We start from the raw sequence: 24,528 nt of genomic DNA on the forward strand, positions 1-24,528 counted from the left end.
CCAAGCCCCACGGGAGAGCTGCCACCGGACCAACAGCACGGGTGGGCTCTGTGCAGGCAGGAGGGGAAGGGCCCAGCCCCAGGGAGCCCATGCCCAGGGGGAGCAGCCACTGTGGGCAACAACCATCTTATAAATGTGGCCCTAAGCCCAGGAGTGACTGCAGCAGGTTTCTGACCAGCAGTGGAATGGATGGGGGCTCTGGCCTGGGCACAGCCAGGTGGGCTTTTAGCCTGATGGGCTTTTAGTCAGGTGGCTTCCCTCAGGAAATGGAGCCACTGCTCCACGAGCAGCCAGACCCTGACAGTGACTGCCACAAGCCCAACTGGGCACAGACATGGCCCCAGCACTGACTGGGACCTGCTCTCTGAAGGGGCCAATCCTGCAGTGTGGACAGTGGTGCCAGTTAAGCAGGACTGGTGGGCTTGAAAGAACCAGCATTGCCTACAGATGGTGGAGGCTGGAAATAATCCCTCTGGCTGAAAACAAGCCCCTGTCCCTCAGCTGCATCTGCTAACTCTGGTCTGAGCCACCTGAGCAAGCACAGGCTGGGAGACAGACTGGCTGGTCCCTCAGGCTCTGCCCTTGGACTGATGTGACTGTCACACAGAGCCCATGGTGTCACACACACACACACACGAACGCAGCACTGGCCTGAGTCATCCTCCTCTGGGTCACACTGGCGGCTCTGGGCAGGATCAGGGGCAGTTCTGCTGACAGACCAGCAGCACCACCAGCAGCTGGGGAGAGGGGAAGCCTCCAGCATGGTGGGGAGCTGCAACCCCGGAGGGGAACTGTAGCTGCTTTGGAACAGGCTGGGCAGGACTCTGCCTTCATCCACCTCCTGCAAAGGCAAAGACTAAGGAAGACACTTCAAGGTACAATTAGTAACAAGATGTAGCACACCTATTTTTAACAAGGTGACCTTCATCAAGCTTGGAGCTCTTTTTGCTTATATCCTTACAAAATGACAGCCAAGTCAATCATCAAATGCCAGGAGAAGGTGTTATCTCTTTATTAACAAAGTGATTTAGGAGGGCTGAGCGAGACAGGATTAATGGACTGGATGGTCAGAAAGCACCTCTCTAATCTGACCCCCTGCAGAGCACAGGTCTGGGCTTCCTGCAGCCCACCAAGTCAGGCAGCTACAACAGGGTTTATCTTTTAATCCACACCACAGAGAGTCTCTAAAAAGTCAGAGTCTGGCCCAACACTGTGCTCTCCAATGCCGGTTTTGTTCTCTGTGACTTCCCCTTACAGGCCCTGGCTGTGTCAGCTGAAGTTCTTTCAATAGTGTTCCTTAAATACCATGTGTCAAAGTATTAACAACTCCCTTAGTCATGACTGCTTTATTTTACAGTGTAAAAGTAAAGGGCTGGATTCTGAGAACTCAGTGACTCCCAAAACCACGTGGAATAAATTCATTCTTGGAGCTGGTTTCAGTTCTACGTTTGTGTAACTGAGACCAAACCCTTGTCCACCACAAAGGTCCAAACCAAGGAAATCCACAGGAGAGCAGGTCAGCCATTTGTGCTCCTCCAGGCCACCCTCTGTGGTTCAGACACTCTGAGCAGCTCAGCATGGAATGGTAAAAAAAGGAGTCAGCAATAAAGTGCTAGTTTTGTTGAGGAAGAAATGAAAAGTCCAATACCAAAGAGTGTCATATGTCTGAGCCCAGCTCTGCACACTGCTTGTCTGATATGTGGTTAGCTAACGACTCTATGATGTCAAGAAGGAGGGGCTGACTCAGGGAGCGAAGATTTGGCAACTTGGAGACCTTCAAGGAAAAGAAAAACATAACACAAAGAAATTAAAACCCTCCCCAAACCACAGCTGATGGTTTAACCCCCACCCTCACCCCATGTGAAACAGGCAGCTCAGGAAGCCATCAGGGGGCACGTTGGGTGGGAGGGGAAGGCTTCAGGAATGGCTCCAGGCTGCAGCCAGGCCCAAGCACTGACCCCAGGGGAAAGGAGGGGAATTACTGTTCATGTTGACAGCTCTGCTAATGGTCACCAACTCAGCACTCTCCTAAAAGCAAAGCTGGGTGCCAGCACCACCCTGAACTTTGAAGTCTGTGTTTCTACTGAGAAGGTGACTCAGGACTCTGATCTCTTCACCTCTGGGAGCTCCCAAGGAGAGGTCCAGGCTGGTTTTGCCTCCTGAGTCAGAGCAGGTCACTGCCAACAAACATCTTCACCACACCACACAAAGGACAATCTGCATCAAACTTTTTGCCCTTAGATTGTTCAGAAGCTCAGCTGTTAACAAAAAGGAGCTTTATATATTCCTTCCTTCTCCACAACCTCAGGAACATGCCAGTAATTCCTCTTTCTGGAGTTCTGCAGGCAGACTCAGCCTAAAAGCCCATCCACTTGTGCAGCCTCTATTCACTGATCTCATCAATCATCACCTCACTCTAAGAAGCTCAGTGTGATAAAGAATGCAAATGTTCTGAGCATCTCTTGAAACCAGGAGAGGGCCAAGTACACTTTCAGAAAGAGCTCAGGACATGTGCTTGGAGCAATACCCCCAAAACAAGGGTGTGTGAGGACTTGGAGGGGTGAGACCCTCGTAAGCTGGGAATCCTGTCCCTGCCCCCAGCCACGCACTGCGGAGGAACAGATCAGGGTGTCAGCACAAACACTTCACAACAGCAGCTTTATTAGGGCTTTTGCATGATGCTGACACACAAGAGCCTGAAATCATGTTGCCCAAAGTGGTGAACCTCTGGGAACAGCTCTTCCATGAACTGTGGGGGAAAATCCCTTAACAGCCTGAATCGGGCACAGCGTTAATCAAGCTGGGGGACAGGAGACCCCACTGGCCACACACCCAGCCTGCCTAAACCCTGATGGCCTTGTACTGGGAGAACAAATCACCCTTCAGAGCCTGTGGCTTGCCCAGGAACAGGATGGCAAGTATCTGTGCCCAGCCACACAGTCAGCCAGCACTGGGCCAAAAATCACACACAGGAGCCTCTCAGGCCAAAGGAAAACAACACTGCAGAAGTAAGGTTTCTTCATGCACATCTGCTTGAGTCTTCCAGCCACAATTTGTTGAAAACTGTTCTAACAGTCAACAAATTAAACAGAAATCATTTCCACATTCTCTGGTACAATTGAGTAACAGCCTTCAGCTCCAATCTCTTTCCCACCCCCCCCGCAGTATGTTCTGGCGAGAGTCACCCCAACCTGTTTGTCTTCCTGTGGCCTCCACGTTCCAGCTCTCAGGGACTGTGATGACCTCAAACCCCAGGAGATGAAGCTCTGCAGCACTCATGAGGCCAGAAGAAACGTGTGAGCTCATGGCAGAGGCTGTAGCCTCACGCTGGGGGCTCCACTGGGAGTGTGGTTCCCGGATGCTGGCCCCACTCTCAAAGCTTTTTATGCCTTTTCAGTGATTTCTGTACCTCCCTCTGCCTTGTCTCTAGATACAAACTGGCCTGAGCAGTGCTTGCTTTCCCCTCGGGTCTCAGCAGGAGGACTGGAGATTAAATATACAAAAGAGAGCCAGCTACTTGAATAGTAACGAGGGAATCATTATCACTGAGTGAGCAGCATCCAGAAATCCCAGTTCCTATGATTTATCTACCAATTCCAACAATGCTAATAAGCTGTGCAAATGAACTGGTGACACGCTGGGAAACTGTATCTCACAGGAACAGCTGAACTACTAAACCCTTCTTCTCTGAAGTGAGGACAGGAGCATCAACACATGAGGCTCTTGACCTTTTCTATCACTAATACATCATCCCATGTACCAAAACATGGAAACTACAGGAAGCCCAGCCAGGACATGGCTTTGCCTTTTGAGCACATGACAATATATCATCTATGACAGAGAATACTTGAAGAGAACTATGAACAGCACACTTGTGCCCTTGGTGGATAACAAACTCATCCTGCTGGACACATGAGAACACAACGTGTAGCATGGCACAAAATTAACAGCTGGAACAAATGGAAATGGAAGCAATTCTGGGGAACTTCTGGTTTGGAGAGTCTTCACATTTCCAGACTAGGCTGTTCTAGTCTTTCTGTTTGGTGTGAGAAGTATGCCTGGCAGACTTGTCTCTGAGTGTCTGTAACGTGCAGCCAGCTCACTGCTCTCACGTGAGACACACTGAAATGGATTCCTATGTTAATGTGTCTTTAACCAATGCAGTGACAGAGGACAGCAGCTCTCAAAAGCCCCAGAAAAAATGCCACCAACCTTGGTGAACTGGTGCACGATGATGTGCAGGCAGTGCCTCTTCATATCCAGGGCTTGGGTCTTGTCAGCTGCTTCTAAAATCTAGAGCAAAAGCAACAATGGGACTTTCCTTCTGCCTCACTCAGATGCACAAACACTGTTCTGACTCAGAGGAGGGAATTCCTCTGAGCTAGAGGAACATCTCCATTTCTCATTGCAAAGTTCCTTCATTTCTATCTAAGCCTGAAGCTGCCTGGGGACAGTTACCTGGAGCACGTTCTCCACTGTGACGTTCATTTCCAGGTTCTGCTTACAATAGGCCTGCAGTCTGTTGTTGGAGAAGCCATAATAGTAAGGTGCAGCAAAGAGGTAGCTGTTCCCCTCATTAAGGGAAAAACCATAACACAGAGGTAACAGCACTGGCTGTAAACATAGACCAATGAGGGGAGTTCTGCTGCAGCACCCACTAACCCAGCCCTGACCAATGAACCCCCCCAAAGCTGTGCCTGGCAGGGGAGGGCAAAGGGACACTGAGCATAAGCCCCTCAGGAGATGCCTTCAGTCACTTGAGGTTTAAGGATACAGGGAGTCTTCAGGAGGCATGTTTACTTCTCCATAGTAAATGTATCTAAGCATGGATTCAAATGCTTGCTTGCTGGGAACCATTTCCCCTATAGAAATATTCACTTGCCCATCTTCTGGCATGAAGGAACGGAACATGGCCTCAAAGTAACTGGAAAGAGGAAATAAAACTGATGTAAGGCATTCTGCAGACATTAGTTTAAGCCAGTATTGTTCACAGGCTGCTGTTGAGCACTGCTGCTTCCAAAGATGCAAATTCAGGTGACAACATGGACAAAAACACCACCAAATTGTTTCGTATTTGTCTGCCTGTGAGAGAACTCCAGATATAATCCCCCTAATTTCCATCAGCACTACCTGAAACTTGTCTGTTTCTTGAAAATGAGGACACATGGTGCTTTGATTTGCAGCTAATTTGCATAAGACCCAGTAGAGAGCTTAAAGCCTTATGAACTTCCTTGGTATCTACAGGCTGCCAATCATGCAGGGTTGATTTAAGAGCTGTGAAATGCTTTGGGTAAAACACCACAGTAACTAATACTGAATGATATTATTGCTGGGATTGGCAAAAAACATTGTGACAGTATTTGAAATAGAAATGTTATGTGAGCACTTAATGTTTGACAGAACATAAAGGTGCAGGTACACACAGCATGCAGCAAAGGACAAACCCACTTCCCTCGTGTCCTGTGGAAGGAGAACAGTACCCGTCCTCAGAAGGGTGAAACATCTGCCTCCACAACTGAGGATGGGAACAATCCAGTCTCTGTTCTGTACCATTTTTTGCCATGCTCATTCCTACCCAGTCTTAAATATCAGCAAGTGAGAAAGAGATTCAGGTTTCACATGGTTTGAAGCGCTGTTCACAGTCAGAAGACTCGCTCTGACCTCAGTGGACATCTGTTGCTTTCCACTTCACTGAAACCTCCGTATGCTTTACACCCTTTGCCCCTTCCTGTGATTTTACAGTCTCTTTGTCTTGCAGTGCAGCTTCTTACACATCCTCTAGAGAACCTCTACAGTTTTAATTTCCTCTCTCTTTCCCTGCTGGGTATCAAATGGAACTAAAAATACTCAATCCCTGTTGCTTAAAGGCTTCTTACACTCCTTGAGCAAAGCTGCATCTTACACTCCACGCGGACATCGAGTTCCTCCCTGTGTTCTAAAGAAGTCAAGCTGACCCCAGGCTGCAGAGCACTGCATTTTACACATCCAAGAGGTAGGTGTTGCAGCTTTAGGAAGCAGGGACTGACCTGGAGCGGGCTGCAAGGATTGCTTTGTGGGCTGGCCGTGGGTGGCCGTCCAAGAGGAGGATGATATCACAGAATTCAGTCCCTGCTCCTTCTAGGTAAGCCTTCATGTCCTGAATTAAAGATGTCCCTGGAAGTTAACATAAAGAAATAGTTAGAGACATAATAGTTCTAGGTGACCAGGTCTTATCAAACTAATATATGGCCAAGCCATAGCTCCAGCCCCTCTTTCCTCTGGGTCCCTTGGGGTGACTTTGAAGAAGGCTCTTCCTCATAATCTTTGAGCAAAATCAGCTTCATCCTTTCCCATCACAATCCATCACCTGCTGCCCAGACCAGAAACAAACCTGGCAGCTCTGCTTTCAAACTGCTGACAGCAAACACCAGCAGTGTCCATATTGAAAGGTGTTCTCCAGAGATAAAGAAACCTCTGTTTTTCACTACCCTTTCCTTTTCATTGTTTCCACTCACCAGGAATACAGAGTTTTGTCTCTTAATGAAAAAGTTTCCCCAAATTCTCAATAAAAGCTTCTTTTACCCATCAGCTATTGGAAATACACAGTCACTGAGAAACAGAGCACATTCCAGTCTGATCTAAATTCACTCATGTTTTCAAAGTTCACCTTTCCATGGTTTGCTCTTTGGGTCTCTCACACATTTGCAGCTCTGGATACAGAAGCTGTCTGTGCCATCCTCCTGGACACTGCACCTCACTCCTCCCATGGACAAATGCCAGCCAAAGGCTTTCTACCTGACCTGCCAGGACTGGCCTCCCCCATCTTTTCTCCAGTCCCCAATTACTTTTGTGCACTATTCCAAATCAACTCCCCTGAACTTTGTGCCATCACCCAATCTCACCATTACATTCCTTTTTAATGTGTGTGTAAGTAGATAAAATCTTGACTCGGACTGGTCCCAAATCAGTCCTTGATGAATTCCAGAACAGAATTGTAAATCAAATCTTCCAGCACAATCACAGAGGGAAATGAAATCACAGAATGAAAGGCATTGTCCATTAGTGCAGGTTATTTATCTTCTCAGAGAACCAGGGTATCTTATGGCAAGAACACAACGATATTCAACACGACCTTTCATGTATTATCCCGTCTGATGGGAGCTCACTAGCTGGCATGTGCTGTGTCTGGGACCAGCCTAAGCACAGTAACACCCACAGAAGACTAGGTGTCCTGCAGTGATCAGCTTCCCAGCCTATTTCCTTGGTTAAACACAGCAGAAGCAATGCAAGCCCAGCACAACTCAGAGCTTTACAAAGCACAAACGTTACCGATGTCGAGCGGCTGGTCGGAATGTGTTCGAACCGGAGGCTGCTGCTTTCTCCGCACAATCTCCACGATGAGGGATGATGAAAGATGCTCAAACTCCTTCATCATTATTACCTGATTAAAATGGGATTCCTTCACCACAAAGTTCAGGCAATGTTCCTTAAAAAAAACCCAAGAAATGAAGAGTTTAGTGTACGAAGTCACCCTACAGCATCAGGTAAATGGGTCTGTGTCACACAGGCATCCTTCTGAGGATCTCCACATGGACCCTGCAGCTGGATCTGTCAAACAATGACCTCCTTACTGAATGACCATTTAAGCCCCTACTTGAACATGAATTTCAGGACAATTCTAAGCATCCAAGGGAAGGTGTGGAGGCTCCTTCTCAGGAGGTCTTCAAAACTTGCCTGGACACTTTCCTGTGTGACCTGATCTAGGTGAACTTGCTTTAGCAGGTGCCTCCCTGGGCAGCCTGTGCCAGGGACAGGAGGATGCCAGAAAGAGAAGCCTTCTGCAGATGTCACCTACCCATAAGGAGACAGGCTGGCAGCTCCAGGAGCTCCTGAGCAAATGGAGCTGTGTGGAAGTGCCATCACTGTGTGGGCAGCTGGGGGAAGCTGCAATTATTGGCACCAATGCTGAGGTGCTGGCTTGAGCTTCCAGGCAGCCAATGGACCTATGCACCAAAGGCTGTGCCAGCACTTACATCCTTACAGCTGACTCTGCTGCTGCCCTCCTGGATGTCTTGCTATTGCCCAAACCCAATGCATAGAGTGTCCAGGGGAGTGCTGGTGTGTGCTGGCTTCTCAGGCCTCACTGCCTGCAGCCTTCAGCTGTGTGGCTGACCGAGGTGCACAGGCTGCTGGGACAGGCACTGCGTGACCTCACACTACCATGGGGACTTGGCTGCAGGAGCTGCTGCTCTGCAGCTTTAAGCAGAATCAGCTCTGGCCCCTGCTGGTGGGAGCCAGACCATCAGGACAAATCATGGTCTGAACATGGGGAGTATTGACTCTACCATATTGACTCTGGAGAGACCTTCTCACTCTCTACAACAACCTGTAGGGAAGCTGTAGTGAGGTGGGGGTGGGTCTGTTCTCCCTGGTAACAAGCAATAGAACAAGAGGAAAAAGCCTCAAGTGTCACCAGGGGAGGTTCAGGCTGGATGTGAGGAGGAATCTCTTTGGTGCCAGGGCTGTCAGGCATTGGAAGGGGCTGCCCAGGGAGCTGCTGGAGTCACCGTCCCTGGAGGGGTTTCAGAGCCGGGTGGGTGTCGCACTGAGGGCAATGGGCTGGTGGGTGACAGGGCTGGGACAGAGGCTGCACTCCATGAGCTTAAAGCTCTCTTCCAGCTGAAATGGTTCTATGATTCTACCATGACTTTCAGCAAATGCCTGAAAGCCCTTGACCCACAGACACATTCTGTTTCTCAGTGTTTTTCAGATCAAAGGCATGAGAACAGAATTTGGTTCTTTCATTAGATGGTGAAAGAACCCATTTGCATTCTCTCTGTATAAAACAGTAGGACCAGAAAATGCACTGGTTCCATCTTGCTGCAGTGAGAGGGAACTGATAAGGAGCCAAAGTCACTCTGCCCTTCACATCCTAAAATATCAAGCACTTCCTGATAAAACCTACAAAATATTCACCAGCTCCTGCAGGACACTCCACACTGACTGCACTCCAGCAACCACAGTACAGGAAAGAGCTGAATTTGCAAAAGCTAGTACCTTTTGCAAAGCATTCATTCAGTGAACCTCATTTGTTTAACATTTCCTATCAGTTACTTTGTATGCAAAATGCAATCACCTTTAGCTGATCCAGCTGAAGCTTGTTGGCATTTTCACACACGATGAGCACGTTCTGCAGATCTACAGAGGCTTCAATATATTGAAGGCAGAGCTGTTCCAGTCGAGAGAGCTTGAAGTTTAAGGCCAGTTTGTATACATCCATAATAAGTAACACATCCTGCACATGGCCTGAAATCACAAGAGATAAAAATGCTGGAGAGTTCACAGGACAGAAGGAAAAACCTTTCTCAAAGTACTTTTACACCAACCTGAGCATTTGGAATGGTGAAATGGGCAGGGACTGGAGTACTAAAAGTACTAAAACAATTCCATTACTGGTTAGGCAAAATTTGAACTGATACTAAAATAGTTGTTTCAAAAGTGAAGCAAGAAACAGCCATCCCCAAAGGACTGTTTTGGACAGAGATTTTGTGACAATCTGGACCATGTTGTTTCAGATGCCTGACAGAAAGTGAAGTCTCTTGAAACACCAACAAGCTCCCAAGGCAGCAGCTCGATTCTCCAAAGTGCTCACCTGAAGCTGATGGTTTCACACAGTATTAATGACAATCTCCCTGATTTAGACAGCCCTGTAGGAAGGCACTTGTGCTGAGCTGAGGCTGAAGTAAGAGAGGGGCAGGGGGACCCTTGAAGGCCACTACAATGGTGCTCCTGGGACACCAACTCAGGGAATGAGCCCTTGCTTTCCTCACAGGAGATGTCTGGCCATCTGCTGTTAGCTACTTCTTGATAAAGAAAAGCTTTCCCTGTGTCTAATCAGAAAATCCCATTTGATAAGTATGCACAAGTCTATTAGCTCAGCCTCTGGATGGATCCCCAAGGTGCTGCTCTGCACTGAAACGAGCAACTAGGAATACAAATGGGCAGGAGAAAGCCACTGGAGGACCCCAGCTGAAAGGTAAGCACCAAGGAGCAGGTTTGTTGGGCTGGGGGTAGGGCAGCAGGCTGCCTGGGAAGCCTGTAACAAAGGGAAGAGCTCAGTATGAAAACCTATCCTTGGTCTGGTCCTGTCCTGAAGTGAGCATGCTGAGGAGCAGTGAAGCAGCTGAAAGCAGGACCTGGCAGCGTCAGCAGACACCAATGAGAAGGTTCCTCTGACCCTGTTACTCAGGCTTGCTCTCAGACAGGCCACCTCACAGGGAAAGGCCTGGGACAACTGTGTACAGATGGTTATTTCCCTGAGAATTAACTTCATACAGAGAGGAAAGGCCTGGCATTGAAGCTGATGCAAAGCTCTCAGTGCTGGACAGACAGACCTCAGGTTGGCTGTGCCAGGTAGAGGCACAGTCTGGCCCTGCAGCCCCTCACTCCAGCACAGCCACTGGAGTGGGGGCTGACAGATCTCTGCCTACTGCCTCCCAGCCTGCAAGTCCTTTGAGCTTTGGGATCTCCACAAATGCATCAAATGGATTTTCCCTTTCCTGAGGCATTCCTTTGCATTGGCATTCTGAGGTGATGACAAATACTGGCTTACTCTGCCTTTCTGTGTGGGCTCAGTCTGCAATGGATTAAAATAATGCAAGGAAAAGGAAAGAAGCCAACCCAGGACACATGGTCCTCCCAGGCAGGCTGCTGTAATGCCCAAAATACCATGACATTTTTGTTTCTTTGGCTATTTTTACACCTTTTGGAATGATCAAGAACCTGTTTTTCCTTGATGTTTGAAAAGAATCAGGAAAAACAAAGCACTGTTAGCACTCCTTGACAGAAATCTGGGTTCTTTTTCAATCTCAAGTAAGTCATTAAGCACTTAGAGCAGGACTGATCATCTGCAAATGCTCTGTACCAAAATAACTGCTTGCCCCCCAGCTGATGGGGTTTTATCACCCACCTTTTCGAGGGTATTTGATTTTATCTGTGTACAGAAACTGCATGAGCACCTCGAAGGGCTGAGCCTCAGCCTCTCGGATGGGCACTTCCAGCAGCGGCTGCAGGCGACACAGCTTGACGTTCCCACCAATCCCATCCTTCTGACAGGTTCCATGGCCCTCCTCTTCAATATCTTGCTTTGATTTCTAAAGAGACAGAAAAACCACTCAAACATGGCAGCAAGGCTGTTGCAGCTCACACAAATTACTGTGGAACTGGAGGGAAGTTCCTTCCCATGGCTGCAGGTTCTCCAAGACACTGAGGTCAAGCAGGACCTCAGAAAAAAAGGAGGAATTAGTTCCACTGAGCTCACATTTCTGCCCTTGTCTTGAACAGAAAAGAAGGGAGAAGGAGATGTAGGAGCAGGTTCCACAGACCCCTGTCTTGCAAAGTCAGAACATAAAGTGTTGCACAGGAGTAGTTTAAGCCATTCCTGTGGCTTAAGTTTAGCAAGTGTAACTTACTAAACCAGACAGTATTTTCACCAGTGATGCTGCTCTTAAAGCTTCATTCCAGAGTATTTTCAAGTTCCACTTTGACAGCCTTTTCCAAGGAGAAGGAGTGCTGTGGGTGACTAAGCAATCAACAATGAGGCATCCCTGCAGGTTATGTGCTACCACCTCCTGAAGAGCAATGAAATACCTGCCACTGAAAAGCTGTAAGTAGTTAAAATTAGCAGACAATGAACCAGAGACTTCAAACTTTCAACTCTGGAAAACAGTGGGAAACACTGAGGTGAAGGGAAGAGTCAGCCTCAAACCCTTAGCACTACCTTCCCTCTCATCTCTCTAGCATCCACCCACCACAACAAGCAGCTTTCACTCTCATGCTCCTTCCCAGGGTACTCCACAGAAGTAGAACTCTGTGGTCCTAGTGAGAGTTCCCAAGAGCCACACACCACCAAAGCCAAGTAATTGGATTAACCTGGGCTCCTCCACCTTACACACATCCAGTACCCTCTGCTAATACTAATTATCCTCTTTATTTCACTTGCTCAAGAGCACCTTAGCATCAGATGCTGCTCAGGTCCTACATCTGTCTCAGCAGATATTTCTTTCTTGACAACCTCATTTCTTAAATTGCACAGAATAAGCATTACCTTGTCACAAGATCACTCCTCTGAAACACTCACCTGTTTCAACCTCTCCCTTGCCTGTGTGATTTTCTTTTTCAGCCACTTGCAGCGAGCTGTAACAATTGCAGTGTGTCCTCGGACTCGTTCTTCCTTCTGGCAAAGGCACAATACACATTGAATCATAGACTGGTGGGGCTTGGAAGGGACCTTTAGAGATCATACAGCCCAACCCCACTGTCAAAGCAGGTCCCATCTAGATTAGGTCACACAGGAACGTGTCCAGGTGGGTTTGAAGACCTCCAGAGGAGGAGCTTCCACTCCCAAATCACACAGTGGTGGCAGAAGTCATAGAAACATGAGCTGAACTCCACATTACCTAAATACTAATATATAGTAGCATTTAGGTACTATATAAATGCTATATTGTAGCATTTCCTCCTTCTATTTTGTTTCTGTAATTAAAAATAGCTCTTGAAATGACACATGATCTGCAAACCACTGAATAGCTTCTTCCAGTTGGGAAGAAACTGTCCTGAGATGGCTGGGACCTGAGTGCAGAGGCTGTTAGTATCATTCTCATATTGCAGCCATAGAGGATGTGCTCTGATAAACTCAAGTTCTCTCTCAGAGATCCATCACACATCTTCTCAGTTTAAAAGTTTCTTCTCCTTTGCAGCTTTAGAAATGTGTGTGGATAGGTGGAACTTCCTAAACCAGACACAATTTTCACCAGTGATGTTGCTCTTAAAGCTTCATTCCAGACTTTCTGGCACATAGTACAAACGTGCTTTTCCCAGCACACGTGTTACACGTGCAGCAACACCCCTCCTTGGCACCTCTGCAATCAATTCTACTTACCTCTCCCAAAACAAACTCTAAATCACTGAACTGCCTGTTCTCCCACAGCCTTCCATAATCTTCATGGAGAGTGCATTTGGGGTAACAAGAAAACTGAAAAAGAAAACCACACACAAGACAGGATTTGTTTCAAATGGCTCCATCCAAAAGCACTGCAGCTGCATTTCCTCAATAATGCAACCTCAGTATAGTACATCAAGTAGGAAATAACAAGTAAATCAAATACAGACAAGAACTTCCCCTGTGGTGAGGGTAATGAGAGAGAACATAGGGTAATGTGGGAGAATTGTGCCTCATCACAACTTGCAGATCTCAGGGTTGGTGGCTTGGGGTCTCACCTGCCCTCAGGACTTTTCTGAGGGTGTCACACGATAAAAATGAACTTGAGTGTAGGAGGGATTTGTCCCAGGGCCTGGACATGTAAAATGTTAAATTCCCATAGTTCCTGGGGGTGGGGGGAGTGCTGCATGAAGATAAAACTTCAATACAAAACACTCTGCCCCAGGAACCCTGAACATGAGGAACAGCCACTCTGCGGTGAAACACCCTGGCAAATCCTGATACACTTCCTAATAACTCTTCCAAACCAGCTGTCATGATCTCCATCAGGACTTCAGAAGGCACTGGAGAGCTTGGCCTCACCAACCTGTCTGTCCAGGTAACGTTTCTCAAAAAGCTTTAAGGACAGACATTAAACTCTAGCAGCTGAATCTGAAATGCAAAGGCTGTCTGCAGGGAGGCTGCAACATGAACACCACCAGGCTCTCGGGGAGCCAAACCAGAAACTGCCACATCCACAGCCAGAGTCAGGAGGCTTTGAGTGGAGCTGCTGTGGATGGCTGAGTGCTGGTCAGTGAATTACCTGGAACCTGTACATTTCTCCACTTCTAATGTTATTGTCCACTGTGCCACCAAAGATGTACATGGCATCTGAGATAACAGCTGCAGCGTGGAAGAGTCTCCCACTGGGTAACTAGGGAAAGAAAAGGACAGAATGAATGAGTGAATAAATAAAAGCCTTTTCTACCAAGAGATGGGAGGCATGAGAGACTGGACATGGAGCAGGAGTTCTCCTGTGGCTGAAGCCCCAAATCTGTGTGTCCAGAACATTGAGAATCAGCCCTGGGAGAGCATTGCTGTCCTGCTTGGAGCCTGTCACTGTGACAGAACAACTCAGCAAATGAGTTGTGTGGCTTTCCTATGGGTTTTGCAATGGTAGAGGTACACAGCAATTAAAATCTTATGCACTAATTGCTTTTTGTCTGACCTCTTGCTCCCATGGTTCTTCATGAGAAGCTGAAGGGTTTATTTACTGCCAGGAGGAAGAATGTTGGTTGTGAACATAGATGGCAAAGAGAGGGTATCTGTCAGCTATCCCCATAGTCTGAGACAGACCTCCAGCCTTTTGGCTTGGTGGAAAAACAGGGCAGATGGATCACCACAACGTGACAACCTGCACTTTCTGTGAAAGCTGATGAAGCACAAGCTTTCCTCTGGCTGACACAGCAGTGTGACAACAGGCAGCACACACAGAGCCACCGCAGAGCCACGAGCTGCACCAGGGCCAGGCCTTGGCTGGCCCAGCTCATGCTCCAGATGCAACTCTTCTGCACCTCTACCAGGAGATGGGGGTCAGTTACAAAACTTTGACCTCCTGGTAGTGAGATTCATTCTGCTGGCTGCAAAGTGTATGAGCTACACTGTTACTGCAGGTACCTTCTTGATTTCTGAACAGAAGATGGTAAGTTATTACACTGGAAGGTCTAAGAAACACCAGGGTTATGTGTTTATGGTACTAAATGATCCTACACTACGTCTCAGCTTCTGAAGCCAGGAGTATCAGCAGCACTTCAAGCCACTTCACATTACAGCAAGCTTGCCTCAGCTACCCACAATGACTAAAGTTTTGAAGTCATTGTTTCCAGGGATGCTGTGAGGGAAACTATGCAGCACAGACCACACACTCTGCTCTTAGATGGATTATTTTACACACACACTGAAATACATATTGTTTGTGCCCATCTTAAGAAGAAATCCAAATCACTCTGAGTGGACTGTTATTTTAATCACTACTTGGCAAAACTCTGGGCAATTAGTATTAAAGAAACCTGTGATCTGTTTTCTTTCAAGGTCATTAACAAAAGTTTATAGCAATGCAACAAGAACCAGTCCCTGAAGGACCTCAGCAGAGTAACTGCTCCTCACTCAAAACTCTATTTCATATCTTGACCTGAAACCACAGAGACCCTCAGCACTTCAACACCAGGATACCTCAGAGATGGATCTGAGTGAGCTCTGAAGGAAACAGACACTATCACACTATCACTGCATGGCAAGGAGTAGCCCATTAACACCTTCATTAATGTACATCTTTTCTCCTTCCATCAGGCCCTGAGTGGTTTCCCTGCCTCTTAAGTTCATGTAAAGAACCAACAGGTTTTAATTTATGTATCTCATTAAGGGAAACACGCTCAGGAAAAGCCATTTCTGAGCCTCTCTGTGATCTCCATTTTTATTTGACAGTTGTACCTTTACAAGCAAACACTTTCTATCTGCCCTGAAAGGGCAATGCCACTCTTACAGGAGTTGTAAGACTTTAAACACACAAGCATAATGACACCAAAATGATCAAAACCTTGTCTAGTCTTGAATTGTGCTCCAAGAGCATCCCACAACCATTGTTCCACTGGTTCCTAATCTCTGTCAGACTGACTCTCAGTTTGAATTACAAGTGGTTTATGGTATTTCTCAAAACAGTATTAAGCAGAGCTTTAATTTGTCAATGCTGACTCATTTCTAAAGCCTGTTGCCCACCTTACTTCAGCTGCTTAACCATTAGTGGGATAACTAAAAGCAATGTCCTTGTCAAAAACATCCACAGCCTGACAGCAAAAATGGGTCACAATATCCCACAGCATAAAGGGCAAAACAGCACGAGGTGAATGTTTTACCTCACTGTCTGGGCTGGGCTGGATAACTTCCCAGGTCTGAGAGTCCACATCATAGCAGTGAAGCTCGTTGGGCAGCGTGTTGTCTGCAGCACCCCCAAAGACGTAGAGGTGCCGGTCGAAGGCCACCATGGTGTGGCCGTACCTTCGCTGCGGAGGAGGGGGGGAGCCTCGAAGCAAGTGCTCAGTGGGGATTCGTGTCCAGCTAAGACATTAAACAAGAAACAGGAGATTTTTCTTTGCCCAATGCTATTCTGCAAAGGAAGTTGTCTAATTTGCAGGTTATAATAACAAAGGAGCTCTGTTACTGCAGTGACTGAACCTGCAGGTCTCTCACACCAACGTCAGCTCCTTGTTGCTGAACTTCTAACTAATAATGTCATAAAGACAACACAGTTACATTGCTCAGATTGATTTATATAAACACCAGCAGCTCAGAGACCACCACTTGGGAAGGAATTGGTGATCTATGATCACACATTTGAACAGGTCACTTTCCTGTGTCCCGTTTTGATAGGCATCGCTTGTTCACTGTGACAGCAACGACTTCAGCCCCAGTTTGAGGCCTTAAGCTGTTGCTTCAGTTGTGGTTCCACTTCAGCCAGTAACCAGAATGACCAGGCTATCAGAACAGCATCTGTACTCCCACTTTCTGGCACTGTTATCCATCAGAGGGGGACACATCTTCAGAGCAATGGCTGACACTTTGAACAAGCCACATCAAATGTCACGAACTAAAAGCCCCTCATTTAAAAAAATACTCCCCATTTTACACTCCCCCCTGATCTGAGCATGACCTGGATTTCCACAGGGCCTCTGTCTGACTTTAATCAGATTATTTATATAACAGAATTGTTTATATTAAGGGAGGTAATATCTGGCATCCCATCCTGAACACACCAAGGTTCATGCCTGTTAGTTTGAACTACATCTACTGAATCTTCTGTTTGTCACCTGAAAAAGACTTATCTGAGGCACATGACAAACAATAGTCTTAATAAAACAGTCCCTGATCTACCCTTCTTCCTCATGAGATGCAGTTTCTTCCTCAATACTCTTAAGTATGTGCTTTTCTCAACTAAGTGGTCAAGGATTATGTGGATTTTGTGTGATTTAAGTGGCTACACTTACATCTTCTCCTTGAATTCAAACTGAAAGAGATTATTGGTAATCTTTGCTCCACTCTGGCCAGAGAAAACAAACATCTTGTCTTTACAAACAGCCACAGGAAAATTACAGCAGGAAGGAGGAATTTCACCGCTCTGTTCGATCTGAAAGACAACGAAGCTGAAGCGTGAGGTGGTACCACAGCAACATGTGCAGCTCAACAAGCTCCTAACAAATGTGGCTCCAGGTAATCACCCCACACTCTGCTCACACATCTGCACAGACTCATGTTACCATGGATCAAAAGGATCTTGTTTACAGATCTCGTTTACACCACGGGCTGTGTAAGTCCAGTTCACAGACTCAGCAGCAAAGAAATCAAACCACACTTTCATCCATGTTTGGTTTTCCAAACACACAAACAAAATCAGATGTGAACTGTTTCTTTTCCCCTGTGTGACAAACACACTAAAGAGAGATGCAGAGCAATCCAGCAGGGGATATTTTAAACAGCTGTGGATGAAAACAATGAAGAAAATGCTAAGTGTTAGTTGAAATTAAAGCTTCTTACCTCTTCCCAGCATGTTAGCTCTCTGTCCTGGAGGCCAATTGTCCACATATCGTTTAACCTATATTGTAACACAAAAAATACTCCATTTGAAACAGTTGATTTCTGTTAAATTTTCAGCTTATGCAGTTGAAAGCATGGGGATCCTATTTTACCAGCATTCCTTCTCCTGCACAGGAGGAATCTCCTACTTGTCTCAGGAGAAAAAAACCCAGCTAAAATCTTTTTTTGCTCTATGCCTAAGTTTTATCCCATCACCTCAGCTTGCTTTAACATCTTTCTGGCTACAAGCACGCTACAGTTAACAGTTACACACAGTAACTCTGCCTGGAGCTTAAGGATTTAAGCTATTTAATCTTCAGGATTTTTACAGAAATACCCCTTATTACTCTGCCTTCTTCTTCCCATCCCTGAGAACCCCTGAGACTGAACACAGTAATTATCCATGTGGCTGAATCCTCCCTTAAAAACACAAAGGAGGATGAAGTGGGTAACCTGACACATCACTGACTGAGACCTGTCGGACTGTGCTCTTCCCAGTACAAGTTACTCACAGTAACTCCAAATGCTGCCTTTGTTCAGACCTGCCTGGAGGCTCATGTGCCAAAAAAAAAGATACATTTTTAAATGTGATTAGACATATTTAACATAAATTAGACAGCTCCTCTCACCCAATCCCTCCTTCCAGCTACCCAAGGTCCTTGGGGAACTCCTTAAGCTGGAACTGAGCAATTCACCAGAGTCACGCATCTTTCTCCAATTCCTCCTCCAGAAATAGAGACAAGATCCCATCTGTTCTCCCAATTAACAGCAGTTCTCTCTGCAGATTCTCCTCAGAAGAGGAGACAGCACAGGAGGCTGAGGCAGCTCCTACTTTGTGACAACCTCTATATGCTCTCATGGTGCAAATATTGTGCATCAACACAAAATACTTCTCCAGCTCATCAAGACAGAAGAAGATTGTGTGTGCAGAATTGACTCTTCCCTGATAGACTAACATCAAACACAAAAAGCTGCCATATGAGACAAAGGACCAGACACTCCCTGACCTCTCAGTATCAGTCTTTCCCCATCCAAAATCTCATCTCCCTTTAACCTAAAAATATCACATATTCTCAGAGAAAAAGACAACATTGTTCTTAGTTCTGTCATATGGCTTTACAGCAAATCCATGCTTTGCTCTGTAGCAGAGGGCCTGTGGCTAGTTTGTTCATTTGCCACATTTCAAGGATCATTTTGCTTCTTTATAGCCAAGAAGGCTGTCAAATTACACACCCATAGCCATTCTGAGTCACCAGATTTTTAGGTTTTAAACATGTGCTGATTTGAACACGAACTGGTGAACACAGTGCTCAACAGGCTGAGCCTTGGAAAGCTCCAGAGATGTGTTGAAGTCACTTGGTGCAGGAAAACACCTCTTCAGAGGTAAAAAGTGAGGAACTGGGACATTACAAAAGCACTTGAAGAGACAGATGCCACCACATACCGTGCATTGCCATCGTATCCTGCAAAGATCCACAGCTTGTCACTGTACACTGTTGCTCCATGAGCTGACCTTGCCACTGGCAATCTGCAATTGAGAAAACACCAACAACAATTCCTTATATCTGCACCTGCAGAGGTGCTGCAAGAAGGATCTGCAAATGCACACCTAAGAGGAATAAAGTCTTCTAACATGAAATGGCTTCAAGGCAAGAAATTGCTTGTCACACATCCTCACAACCAAAAGCAAGCCTCTGAAGGGTGTGCCTTAGGTAAACAGCAGGCCAGTTACAGCCCTATCACTACAGCAAAGTGCTGCTCCACTCCTCCTACACAAACCCCAGACACAGGTACATGTGCTGAGAAGGTGGAACACATGAATGAGACAGGGATGATTTCTCTTCCCCAAAACTTGGCTGGTTTCACTAACACAACCGTGTTGGTTTTAGGAACACAGCTGTGATGCCACAGGGCTGGTGGATGCCACATTGGGTTGTTTGAGGTCATTTGGGCAGTGTGCAGGCTTGTAACTCTGGGGAACCAGGATGTTGGAGTTCCTAAGATGTAAGAGTTACTCTCCAAAACATCTGAAGTTGCTACAATAACCAGAAAAAGGCTTTACTGCAGGGGTCCATGTTCTAACATGTAAGGTGTGCTTGTCAGAAGTGAGTAACAGTAACTTTACAATGGATTCTGTGTTCCTCATCCCTTTATGTTCCTCCCATCCCTCTCCCCACTAAAATCAGCATCATGCAAACTTCCACCATGTAACAAACCATGGGTAAAGACACCTTGTTCCCACAGGTGTAGTAAACATTAAGCATTTGGGTTAAAATCAGTGGCACAGTGTTCTATGAATGTCCTAAATGTCCCCCAAGTCAACTCTAAGATGTGTTGCTGGCTTTGATCTTGCCTTGGAAAGCTGAATCTCATTTATCTGCTTCTGGATTTATTTGCATGAACACACATCATCCTGAGGCACTTCAAGCATTTCAGAGCATCCCAGGACAGTCTCAGCTTGAATCCAAAAAAGAATGTGTAGATTTAACTACAAATAAGCTTCAAATTGGTTTCTGATCACAATAAATCGAAGCTCTGAGGGATGAACACATTTCATGCTATTCTTGAAAAAGAAACAATTCCAAAGGGAAAACTTCCCTTGCTCCCATCATGTCACAGAGATGAAACGTGAAGAATGGATTTTGGTCAAATTTCCACCCTGTGATGTACTTCAGAACAAAAGATAGCTTTCAGAAAACTTTAATCAAGAAAGTGGAGCAGAAACCACCCTGCAGCCTTAATGCTGGAACTGATTCTAACTGTGCCACTTCCAGTGTTCACTGAGTCATGCTGAAGTCCCCTTGAAGAGTGGGGTAATGATGCCCACTCCTTACCTTCCTTCAGTCTTCCACTCTGTCCACTGTCCAGTTGCAAACTTATATTCAAAGAGATCATTTTTATTCTTCAGGTTGGAATTGGAATAGATGTCCCCAGTATAGCCACCTGGGCAACAACAACTCCATTAGACTCAAATGCAACAGAGCACATGCACTTCTGGTTGTTATATCAGAACACAAGTTTAAATAACACAAAGAGAAGGTTATTTAGCTATTGGGCAGGTAGGAGATGCTTTCTCCACTCCTAGCCCTAAAGAAACACCACAGTAATGAGCTTCAAGTCATCTTTACTTTAGACAAACCAGTCAAACCGTTTCCAACCTATCACAGCCATGAAAAATACTGGATTTGCTACTGAATATTTGATGCTTCCTAAAAATATCTCTTTCCAGACTAGCAGTACATTTATCAATCCAAACATGCACAACTGGAATCTGCTGCTGTCTTACCAAACACAAACATGCTGCTCCCATAGACCACAGCTGAGTGGTGATACCGTGGTGCTGGCGGGGTCCCCGTGGTAAAAGCCCTGCACAACATTTAGAACAGCAGCAATCAGACACTCTTGTCAGGCCTCAGGAACCCAAAGATTCAAACCAGAAACAACTGTTAAAAGTTATTCTGCTGTTCCTGATTCCTTTCATTAGTTTGGGTTTCTTAATTATCTCATCTAAGATGTTATGACAGACTTGGCATTATGAGCACAAACGGTTACAAACATGATGCTGCTACAATCTGCAGGGATAGCAAGTGAGGCACAGGTAAGTCGACACAGGCTGCATGGTCCACAGGCAAGAAGCAATGCAAAGAGATGTGTGAGCCCCCTTGGCACCTTTCCTGCCATGAGGGGCTGCAGTAGCCCAGTCCCTCTGCCTGCACATCCTTTCAGCTCCCTCAGAGCGCACAATGTGGTAACCCAGGGTGTCCAGCATCCCCCTGCCTGCAGGAGCACTCCTGGAGGATACCCCCCGACAGCCTGCAGGTCAGCACTCAGATGCTGATGCTTCCCCTTGGATGCTCTGGTACAGCCCCCAACCTTTACCCCTGGGCTAGAGGTGCTGAGGAAGGCAGAGGCACCTCCCAGCCCCGCAGGCAGGGCCGGGTCGGGCCGGAGAGCGAGGCGAAGCTCACCTGCACCACGAGCAGTCCTTCACGTCGAAGCGCAGCAGGTCGTTCAGCATCGTCTTCCTGCGGGAGGAAGGAGGGAGGCGGCTGAGCCCGGCCGCGGAGCCTCAGGCCGGGGCTCGCTCCCCTGGGAGCCCGCTGCTCCCCGTTCCCCTCGGGCCCGCCGCGGCCTTACCCGTTGTCACCGCCGAAGACGTAGATGGCGTCCCGGTAGGCCACCACCGTGTGTTTGCTGCGCCTGCGGGCGGCAGAGAGCGGCGGTCAGCGGGGGCCGGGGACCCCCAGCCCTTCCCCCGCCCGCCGGGCCCCGCTCACCGAGCCCCCACGAACTCGTCGCAGGGCGGGAGGCGGCGCCACCGGTGCACGGTCTCGAAGGGCCCGAAGTTGAGGGTGAGGTACTCGACGCTGTCCGAGCAGCTGTGGTCGAAATCCACGCTCGGGGCCACCTTGGAGCGGCCCGCGCCGCCCGCCGGGGCCGCGCCCGCCGCCATGGCCCGCGTCGGCCCGCACAGACCCGCAGCGGCGGGGCCGCCCCCGGCCTGCGGCTGCCGGCGCGCCGAGCGCTGCCCGCGGGACTACAGCTCCCGGCCTGCCCCTGCCGAACTACAGCTCCCGGCGTGCCCCGCGACAACCGCCGCGCCGCGGGTTCGAGTCCCGCGCCCGCCCCAGCGAGGCCAACCTCTGCAAAGACTCAGAAGCCGGGTGGGTTGATACGTTAAAAGAGTTTATTTGTTAATACAAAAAACCGAACCATGAACAATACTCATGAATACGCACAGAGGCTCGCTCTGGAGTCACAGCCGAGCTATTGGCTACTTCAGTGGCAGCCTGTGGCTAGCGAGGCTTCAGGCCACCCCAGCACAGGGTCAGCTCTGTGCCACACGAGGGGCTCCTCCACATCCAGGAGCTGCAGGCAGGGCCTGCACATGCCAAGCACCAACAGCAGCAGTGGCACACGCCCAGGGCTGAGTGGTAGCCTCCATCCCACCTTTGTTCTAATTCAACAGGGAGCCTGCATTTCCTAACACACATTGGTAACAACTAATAGCTTCGTTTCTCCTCAACAGTAGACAAGAGGGGAGGCTCTGCACCTTCACACCACAGCTTCAACACATCGCTGCAGAGTCTAGCATTTTTCTTCCTGAGCTGTCCCCTTGTTACCAGTCCCCGTTTCCACAAAGCTGGCACCCTCCACAGACACAATTCTAGTTTAAAGATACACTACAGAGCCTTTTGTGAGGAAGGACAGTGGGAAAAGGCAAAGGAGTTACAGCAGTGCCAAGCACCAGCAGGTTCCCCCCTTGCACAGTCACTCTCACACCCTAACTGGCCTGCTTCTGTTGAAGCCCAAGTCACAGTAGTTCTTGGCCAAAAACCATCCTGCACACTATGACTTTGTTTGCAAGAGTGTGCTGCACAACTACACTGTTCTTGTGCCCACAGATGAGGGCAGGACCATCCCCAGGGCTGGTCACAAATTCCAGCTCCTGCACAGGGCACTGTGCCTGTTCAGTGAGGAGGCTGAGTGCAAAGCACCCAGTCCCTAAAAGCCACCTAACCTATCCCACAGCCTTTCCCTTCTCACCAGCTACATTCCTGGAAAAACCATGGACAGCTGCACATCAGAGCGATTTCTAACCCACACACTGATGAGCTCCAACAGCAACTCTATAAGACACCAGCCCACCTATGCTTTGGACCTTGCAATTGCAAAGAAATCCTCGCACTCCTCAGTTCAAGATGAAGAACAGTACCAGCAGTACTCACCAGCCTCATTTTTCAGGGCCTTGTTTAAACCCACCAACTTAACTCAAGGAAGCATCAACAAGGCATGCAGGAGTCAGCTCTGACTAGAAAACATGCAAACCCCACCAGCAGCTCTCCCCCAGCCCTGGCTTAACCAGACCTGCACACGCTTCATTTACTACTGATACCCTAAACCACACCTAGATGCTTCCAGATGTTTGGTATTCACTTACTTCCAAGAATGACTGACTGGTTTTGAGCCTTGCTGCCAAAAATAGACATAGCTATCCTCTTCCCAGGGCTGGTCACTCTGAGGACACTCCTGAGTACAGCTACCAGGATACACCACTGCAGCCATCTGCTGGGTTTCCTCAAGAGACTGCACTGTTTAGTTTAACTTGGCTCTTTTCAGTGAAAGCTGTGACAGATGCCTCAGAACAAAATTCCTAATAGACTTTAGAAATAAAGATAACAATGGGCAGGCAGAAGACAGAAGCACAGTGTTCTCACTGAAGGGAAGGCCATGGCAGTAAGTTCAATTATCTATTTTCCTATACAGCAGAGAATGCACAGGGAAGAAAGACACCATGACACAACTGCATGGAAACCTCTGCTCAGAGCTTGCACCCTATCAGCTACACACACATACACACAGAGATCAGGCTGTGCTTTCTGCTCCCCACAGAGCCACTCATCCAGCTCATGGAGAACTCAATCAGTCTGCAGCCAATGGTGGGGATGCCCCCAGCTCAGGCACAGCTGGAGGGGTTGGGGTGGGAGTGGGGAGCAAGGTTTGCTTTAGAACTCGGGGTTATCTTGCCATTTTGCCCACACATGCTAAACAAATTGTGCCATCTTTGGCTGTTACAAAGTTAATTTATTATCCCCTCCTGGTAAAAAAGTGAAAAGCTACACTCTGTTAGACCAGTAAGATACAGAATGACTCCAGCTCTTTGGAGGTTCTTAGATACAACTTTGAAGCACATTATTCCACAAAGGAACAGCAAGTACCTTTCTTAAGAAAGGAAACTCTATAATGGGTCAGCCTTCTCTTTAAAGCAGAAGATGTAGCCATTACAGGACTCCCTTTCTGTCCAGGTGACTCCTGTGAAACGCCCTAACATCCTCCAGCAGCACATACAGTATCCTAAGGAGAGAGGTATACCTTAAACAAGTGACTTCAAGGAAACAAGTGCAAGTTCCTTTTCCATCTGCTTTATAAGAAGGATACCAATG

General features: G+C 47.5%; 1 protein-coding gene across 1 annotated transcript; it reads right to left on the bottom strand.

Annotated features, from left to right (window-relative positions):
- Positions 1–983: 983 nt before the first annotated feature.
- On the bottom strand, positions 984–22,085 carry LZTR1 (leucine zipper like post translational regulator 1). The gene is made up of 20 exons (XM_062013627.1): positions 21,862–22,085; positions 21,722–21,784; positions 21,553–21,609; positions 20,871–20,950; positions 20,419–20,527; positions 19,029–19,112; positions 17,546–17,603; positions 16,999–17,138; positions 15,871–16,072; positions 13,782–13,892; positions 12,920–13,012; positions 12,119–12,214; positions 10,949–11,132; positions 9,116–9,285; positions 7,309–7,465; positions 6,027–6,153; positions 4,775–4,924; positions 4,459–4,564; positions 4,213–4,293; positions 984–1,774 (listed from the first exon to the last, which is right to left on the bottom strand). The coding sequence occupies exons 1-20, from the start codon at positions 22,035–22,037 to the stop codon at positions 1,658–1,660; spliced, it is 2,361 nt and encodes a 786-aa protein (XP_061869611.1). The 5' UTR covers positions 22,038–22,085; the 3' UTR covers positions 984–1,657.
- Between the last annotated feature and the right edge of the window lie 2,443 nt (positions 22,086–24,528).

Source organism: Colius striatus, chromosome 22 (genome assembly GCF_028858725.1).
Source record: "Colius striatus isolate bColStr4 chromosome 22, bColStr4.1.hap1, whole genome shotgun sequence".
NCBI lineage: Eukaryota > Metazoa > Chordata > Aves > Coliiformes > Coliidae > Colius > Colius striatus.

Coding starts and splice junctions, on each gene's coding strand:
- LZTR1 (XM_062013627.1), bottom strand. CDS start 22,037: ATGGCGGCGGGCGCGGCCCCGGCGGGCGGCGCGGGCCGCTCCAAGGTG. Junction 20,951..21,552: donor AAGGACTGCTCGTGGTGCAG/GTGAGCTTCGCC, acceptor AATGTTGTGCAG/GGCTTTTACCACGGGGACCC. Junction 19,113..20,418: donor GAGTGGAAGACTGAAGGAAG/GTAAGGAGTGGG, acceptor TCTCAATTGCAG/ATTGCCAGTGGCAAGGTCAG.